We start from the raw sequence: 7,992 nt of genomic DNA on the forward strand, positions 1-7,992 counted from the left end.
TTTGTTTTTTTCTGGCTGTTAAAGTATTTCTTACTCACTGCAGGAAAAAAAATGCAAAAATTCAGAAATATATAAATTAAGAGTGCCCCAAATCCCAGACTGCCAGGGGTTTTTGTGCATATACACATATAGATTATTTTTATAAGAATGGAATCTTATGATACTTGCTTTAAAAATTGAAATGAGGGGGCGCCTGGGTGGCACAGCGGTTAAGTGTCTGCCTTCGGCTCAGGGCGTGATCCCGGCGTTATGGGATCGAGCCCCACATCAGGCTTCTCCGCGATGAGCCTGCTTCTTCCTCTCCCACTCCCCCTGCTTGTGTTCCCTCTCTCGCTGGCTGTCTCTATCTCTGTCGAATAAATAAATAAAATCTTTAAAAATAAATAAAAATAAATAAAAATTGAAATGAGTATACTTGATTTTTACCTTTTCTGTTACAAAATATGACACAGAAAGACCATATAAAATAATTGTTCAGTTGGAACCACTGCCCAGTGAAGAACTCTGCCAGCCACCCTAGCCTGTGGTGTGCCCCCTCCCCCAACCTCCCCACAAAAAGTTACTGTGCTCCTGACTTTTTTTCTTTTCTTTTTTAAATAATCTCTACTCCCAACATGGGGCTTGAACTCATGACCCTGAGATCAAGAGTCACATGCTCTACTGACTGAGCCAGCCAGGTGCCCCCCCAACCTTTCTTTTCTTTTTTTAAAGTGAGCTCTATGCCCAACATGGGGCTTGAACTCACGACCCAGAGATCAAGAATCATTGTCCACCAGCTGAGCCAGCCAGGCACCTCACTGTTATCGTGACTTTTAAGGTCATCACTTTCTTGCTAGTTATCACCCAGTGTGAATCCCTAGATACTATAATTTTGTCTTAAAAAATCTGCCTTTTAAGTCCCATTTAATCTATAGATTTATTTTTTTAACTTGGCAGAGTTATCTTACACCTTGTCCATGGTGACTCTCATTTTTAATCTTTTTTTTTTTAATGATTCCATGGTTCCCTCCCAGGGTTGAACATAATGGACTGGTTCCCCTACTGATGGACACTTAGGTTTTTCTCACACTTTTGCTGTTATAAACAATACTGTGATGAAAGTCTTTATACATATATTTTTATGCGCTTGAGTAATTCCTAGAAGAAATTTCTAGAAGTAGTAAAAAAACCGAGTGTTTTTAAAAAATTATTTATTAAAAATTGTATTTATTTATTTGAGAGAGAGAAAGAGCCTGGGGAGGAGCAGTGGGGAGGGTCAGAGGGAGAGGAGAAGCAGACTTTCCACTGAGCAGGGGGCCTGACAACAGGGGTGGGGGTGGGGGGCTCAATCCCAAAACCCTGAGATCAGGGCCTGAGCCAAAGGCAGATGCTTAACTGACTGAGCCACCCAGGCACCCCATTTTTTTTTTTTAACAGCTGTGTTGAGATATGATTCAGTTGCCATACAATTCACCCATTTAAAGCATACAACTCATTAGTTTTTAGTATAGTCAGAGTTGTGTGATCATCACCACAATCAATTTTAGGACACTTTCAGCGTCCCATAAAGAACCCCGTACCCATCTCTTCCCAGTGGCCTCCTCCCAGCTCTAGGCAACCACTGCTCTAAAAGAGTCTGCTTTCTGTCTGTATAGGTTTGCGCATTATGGACTTTTCATATAAGTGAAATCATACGATGTGTGGTCTTTTCCGACTGACTTCACTCACTTAGCGTATGTTTTCAGGGTTTATCCATGTCATAGCATGTATCAGTATTTAATTCTGTTTTTTTAAAAAAAATATTTTATTAATTTATTTGAGAGAGAGAGGGATAGTGAGAGAAAGCACAAGCAGGGGTGGGGAGAGAGGGAAAAGCGGGTTCCCCACAGAGCAAGGAGCCAGAGGATCTGGGGCTCAATCCCAGGACCCCAGGATCAGGACCTGAGCCTAAGGCAGATGCTTAAACAACTGAGCCACCCATGCGCCCCAGTATTTAATTCCTTTTTATTGCTGAATAATATTTCTGTGTGTGGATAGACCATGTTTTATTTATCCATTCATCAGTTGATGGGCGTTTGGGTTGTTTTTACTTTCTTGGCTATTATGAATAATGTGTCTGTGAACATTCATGTAAATTTTGGGGTAAACATATGTTTTAGTTTCTCTTGGATCTATACCTTCCAGGTATGGAACTGCTGGGTCACATGGTAATTCTGTTTAATCTTTTGAGGTACTCCCAGACTGTTTCTCAAAGCGGCTGCACCATTTACATTCCCACCACTAGTATGTGACGGTTCTGACTTCTCCACATCCTTGCCAACACTTGTTATTAACTGTCTTTTTTGATAATAGCAAACCTAGTGTATGCAAAGTAGCATCTCCTGGTTTTGATTTGCATTTCCCTGATGGCCAGTGATTTTTGTCATCTTTTCATGAGCTGTGAATCGTTTGTATATCTTCTTTGGATCAGTATTTATTCAGATCATTTGCCCATTTTTAAATTGGGTTGTCTTTCATCATTGAGTTGTTAAGAGTTCTTTATATGTCCTGGTTACAATTCCTTATCAGATATATGGTTTGCAAATATTTTCTCCCATTTGATGTCCTTTCACTTTCTTCTTCTTCATCTCTACACCCAACATGGGGCTCAAACTCACAACCCCGGGATCAAGAGTCACATGCTCTTACCAACTGAGCCAGCCAGGCTCCCTGTCTTTTCACTTTCTTAACAATGTCCTTTGTAGCACAGAAGTTTGTTATTTTGATGATGTCCAATTTACCTGTTTTTTTCTTGTGTTGCTATGCTTTTGTGTCTTATTATTGCCTGAACCTAGGTCATGAAGATTTAGGCCTATGCTTTCTTCTAAGGATTTTATAGTTTTAATGCTTATATTTGCAGCTAAGATCCATTTTGAGTTAATTTTTGTGTGGGGTGTGAAGAAGGTGCCCAGCCTCCTTTTTTTTTGGCATGTGGGTATCTAATTGCCCCAGCACCGTTTGCTGAAAAGCCTGTCCTTTCCCCACTGAATTGTCTGGGCACTCTTGTTGAAGATCAATTGACTGTAAGTGTGAGGGTTTATTTTTGGACTCTCATTCCATTCCATTTATCTATATGTCTATACCTATGCCAGTACCACACTGTTTTAATTACTGTAACTTTGTAGAAAGCTTCCTCTGGGTCCTCTAACAATGTTCTTCTTTTTTCAATATTGTTTTGGCTGTTTGGGGTCACTTGAATTTCCATACGAATTTTAAGATCAGCTTGTCAGTTTCTGCAAAGAAACAAAGTTGGAATTTTGATGGGGATGGTGTTGAGTCTGAAGGTCAATTTTGGGAGTCTTGCCATCTTAACAATATTGGGTCTTCAGATCCATGAACATGAGATGTTTTTCCATGTATTTAGGTCTTCTTTAATTTCTTTCAACAATATTTTATAATTTTTAGAGTATAAATTTTGCACTTCTTTTGTTAAATTATTTGTTTTATTCTCTTTGATTGCAGTGTAAATGAAATTATTTTCTTAATTACATTTTTGAAGTGTTCATTGCAAAGTGCACAAACAATTGACTTTTGTATATTCATCTTGTATCCTGCATCCTTGCTGAACTTATTTATTAGTTCTAACTTTTTGTGTGTAGATTCTTTAGATTTTCTATTTACAAGATCATGCCATCTGAAAATAGAGATAGTTTTACTTCTTCCTTTGCAACCTGGGTGCCTTTTTTTTCTTTTCTTGTCTGAGTGCCTTGGCTGGAACTTCACTACAGTGTTGAATAGAAGTGGCAAGACTGGACATCACTGTCTTGTTCCTGATCTCAAGGGGAAGGCACCCAGTCTTTCACCATTAGTATGATACCCAATACTCGCTGTTGGAAGGCTCATTTTAGGTTTTCCTGAAAGGTTGGCCTGTTATAGCCTTACTATTAGCAGTGTATGACAGGGACCCTAGTCCCCTTGCCAGTAGCTCCAGGTTTTAAAGGTGAGGAACCCAAGGCCAGAGGGGGGAAGTGCTGTGTACCCCCTCACATAGCTTCTCAGCTGCCTACCATCCAGTTATCCATGGTCACTGGGGAGCGAGCCTCCTGGACACTCAGTCTTCCCTCCCCTGGTGGGGATGCCTTGAGACCCACCAAGAGCAGCCACTGGTACAGAAAGGGTCTGGGTTCTGTTCTGGGCTTGGCTACTGACCTGGGAAAGTTACTCCCTCCCCTATCCCCCACAGCCCCCAGGACTTGGTTTTCCTATCTGTGCAGTGGGAGAGGCAGTCCACTCTGAAGTCTCCAAGTCTGACCACCCACCCTTAAACCTGCTGCTGCTTCTGCCACTCCCCCAAGTGGCCACCAGAGGGCGCCCCAGACCAGCATTTGGCCCAGCTAGGGCACCGGGGGCCCTGGGGAGGCTGAGGCAGGGTGTGCTTTCAAGGAGCTGCTAGCTTTGCTTGCACAGGCTTCCTTGTGGCTAGACCTGCCCGGGCTCTTTGCCACATTCCTCTGGCTGAGTCCTGATCTGTGAGGAGGGAAGATGGAGACATCACCCCCAAGGCCAGTGACCTTGCACTCATTCCTGCCTGCTTTGGGTTGGCTGCCTAAGGTCCAGGTGTCCAGCAACAGGGCCAATGGCCTTGAGTTTCTCAGCCTGGAAAGGTTTCTACTGTCTCTGAGCCCCTTTGGGGGCCTATGCATCCTTCCCCTACCATACTGTATGGCGGTAGAAAGCCCCCACCCTGGTGAGTGACTGGCCACCTGGACGGGACACATTTCAGCTCCTTTAGGATGTGGATGGTTTCTTGCTGTGGGTCCTGGACAGTGTAGTGTCTGAAATCACACCATCTGGGGCTCCCAGATACCTCGAGTGACAGACCCCAGATCTCAGAAGCAGGTACCATAGACACTTCCCAGAGCAGAGTATCTGACCCCCTTTGTGAAGGATTCTCCTGGGAGCCCCAGAGGGGCCCTATCAACCCTCTCCAGGCTCCCCCAAAGCTGATTTTACCTTCCCAATAGAAGCACAACCTTAGCTTCAAATCAAGCTCCAAATCAAAGCAGCAGCTCTCAGCCCCTTGCATGGAGGGCCCTGGAGCCCCCACTCGGATGCCTGACAACTTTGCCTTGCGTTCTATCGGTGTGTTTTCCTTCCTTCCCGACTGGGTCCTCTTGAAGGCAGGTGAGTGTCCAGTTCCCTGAGGTCCCTCTGGCTGGTTCAGGACTTGGCGTCCAATAGAAGCTCAACAGATGTTACCACGGGAACCATGAGCCCATCTTTCCTCCTGCTCAAGGGACCAGGGCCATCTCTGCCCCTTTCTACGCTGTATGACGTCGGGCAGGTCACGTAGCTTTCCGAGCACCCAGTTTGTTTGCTTCTTTGCTCTTCCACTTCCCTCAGAAGGTTATGGGGTCAGAGTGGCTATGAGAGCCCTGGTGGGGAGGGTGACATGCTCTCCCTGTGTCCGATGTAATCGTTCCAAGAGGTCTGCAGCTGTGCTGTCCATAAGGAGGTCACCTGGAAGAGAGGCGGGCACTGGGCCACACCTACCCAAGTCCCCCAAATTTTCACATAATAATGGTTGACATTTTCGGGGCCTGTTCTATGGACCAGACATTGCGCTAAGTGCCTCACCTGGATTATCCCGCTTGGTCCCCTTGGTGACCCTTTGAGAAGGCAGTATTGCCATCCTCAGCTTTGCAGATGAGAAACCCAAAGCATGGGGCAATTAGCTGCCTTGCCCAAGGCCACACAGTTGGCAAGTGGTGGGGCTGGGACTGGGAGCTCTGGCCCCGGGAGGTGGTGGGGGAGGTGGGCTCTTAGCCACGGAGCCCTGCCCCGCCCTGAGCAGTTGTGAGGCAGGGACAGGCAGTCGGGCATCTTGTTGTCCACTGTATAGGAACCTCTGAGGACCAGAGATCCTTGCTTCCTGTCTTCTCTTTTCTAGATTTGTGTGCTGAGACCAGAAAGGAACGCTGTCTCTCCATCTCTGTTTTTCTCTCTCCTACACACTGGGACATGTGGGGCAGAGCAGGACCCCAGTTAACATCAGGTGTCGTTACAGCAGGGAAACTGGGTGAGGCTCAAAGCCCCCGTGAGTCTCAGAATCTGTAATTCCAAAGTCATCTTGGGGCCTCATTCACACTGGCCAACCTCCCATCTTGACAGAGCTCATTCACCCAACTCGAGGTTCCTGGGAATAGGGTGAAAGGAAGTACCTCAGAGGTCCCAAATGATGCCCACCCACCAGCCTAGACCTTGGGCTCCAGGAGGCTCCTCCTCCCCAACGCCTGGGCCCTTATCAGGAAAGCAATTTGGGTTGGTGGGGAGGGGGAAGTCCGAGGCCCCAGGCTCTGGCAAGGTGGGTAGGAGAGATAGGGAAGTGGGGAGGGGGCCAGGGGGCCCTGCTGGGAGGGCCCGAGGATGGAAGAGATGCCCAGAGCCAGTGCTGTCCTTGCCGGCCTGGCCTCTTGACATGGTTCCAGGCTGCTCCTGCCTTCCCTCCTTGCCAGGCAAGCCGCCCGCACCTTTAATTAGCAAGCAGCAGCCTCTCCCCGATTCATCACAGTCACTGTTTAATTAGCCGCGCACAAGGCGCCCCTACCCCCAGCTCTGGGTGGAGCAGCCTGCTTCTCTCACGGAGGCTGCCACCACCTCATGGTGTCCCCTGTCACACAGCCCCCCCCCATACTTATTCTGCTCCCCAGAAGGGGGGATGGGGCGGGCACGCCTGGCTGAAACCTCAAGGAGATTCTGGGCACTGACGCTTGTGTTCAAAGCATCCAGCAAACATTATTAGGGTTTCGAGTCTGCGCTAGGCTGGCGCTGGGTGGAACCCAGGCTGGATGGGGGCGGCTGGCCTCCGTCCTCTCCAAGGGCTCGAGAACGGCTTTTCCCTTTGCGAGGTGCCTGGCTGGTCCCAGGGTGTTGGGAAAAGCCTAATAATCCTCACTGTGGCTCCACTCCCCCCACCCCACCCCCAGCAAACCCCCAGAGCCCAGGAAACCCCTCTGAGAAGACAGCCTTCTCTAGGATGGAGAGCCACCCCCCCCCCCCCCCGGCAAAGACAGGTGGTGGGGGATCTCAGCGTCCCTCTGGGAAGTGGGGGGGCACAGGAGAGAGCCCACAAACTGTGGCCAAACCAGCTGCCCTCTGTTTCCCTGCAGCAGGGTGGAGCCGGTGGCCCTGGGAGCGGTGCCTCACACCCTTCCGGGCAGAGCCAGGGGAGTCACCGCCTCAGGGCAGCCAGCTGGAGGCAGGAGGCTCAGGTTCCATCCCAGCCCTGCACCCCGGTCCTCCTGTGGCTTCAGGCAAATTAGCTGCACTGGGGCCTGCCCACAGAAGGGTGCTGGCGCCCTCGCCCCCGACGTGGACTAAGGACACGGAAGGATGGGCGTCTGGTACCGAGGGAAATGCTGGAGTCCATCCATTTTGGGACTAACCATCTGTGTGGCCTCAGCCAGCCGCCAGACTGTACCGTGCCTCAGTTTCCCCATTATTAGTAGCTACCTCATGGGCTGTCCCGAGGATTAAATGATTGACCATGTTTAGTGCACTCAGAACAGTGCATGGCAGGGGAGTCCTTAGTAATCATTGGCTGCTTTCGCCAGTATTTCCTCTCCTTTTACCGATCGATATTTATTGGGTATGAGGGACTTGGTGAGTAAGTACGGCAACCTCCCTGCTTCTCAGAGTTTTCCTTCCAGTGGGGGAGGCAGTAGAAAACAAGTAAATAAATAAAGGAAAAGTACCATTTCATCTGAACAAAGTCTGCAGTTTAATTAGTGGTGACGTGCCGGGGTGAATTTCGTCATTTTGACAGATGTACGATGGTCAGGTCGAGTGACACGGTGACATGAGGAGGACTGGATGAAGTGTATACAGGAACCCTCTGTACTGTCTTTGCAACTTTTCTGTGAATCTCAAATTCCCCTCAAAAAAAGTTTATTTAAAAAAGACAATTTCAGGGGCACCTGGGTGGCTCAGTTGGTGAAGCATCTGCCATCATGATCCCAGGGTCCTGGGATCGAG

The 7,992-nt window shown here is 48.2% G+C and overlaps 1 protein-coding gene across 1 annotated transcript; it reads left to right on the forward strand.

Annotated features, from left to right (window-relative positions):
* The first annotated feature begins 5,069 nt into the window (after positions 1-5,069).
* LOC105237210 (uncharacterized protein C20orf203) lies at positions 5,070-7,016 on the forward strand. The gene is given in 4 exon segments (XM_011223752.3): positions 5,070-5,142; positions 6,217-6,269; positions 6,271-6,315; positions 6,317-7,016. Coding segments are annotated over 4 exon segments (399 nt in total). The 3' UTR covers positions 6,545-7,016.
* The last annotated feature ends 976 nt before the right edge of the window (positions 7,017-7,992 follow it).

The sequence above is a fragment of the Ailuropoda melanoleuca genome, chromosome 13 (genome assembly GCF_002007445.2).
Source record: "Ailuropoda melanoleuca isolate Jingjing chromosome 13, ASM200744v2, whole genome shotgun sequence".
Taxonomy (NCBI): Eukaryota; Metazoa; Chordata; class Mammalia; order Carnivora; family Ursidae; genus Ailuropoda; species Ailuropoda melanoleuca.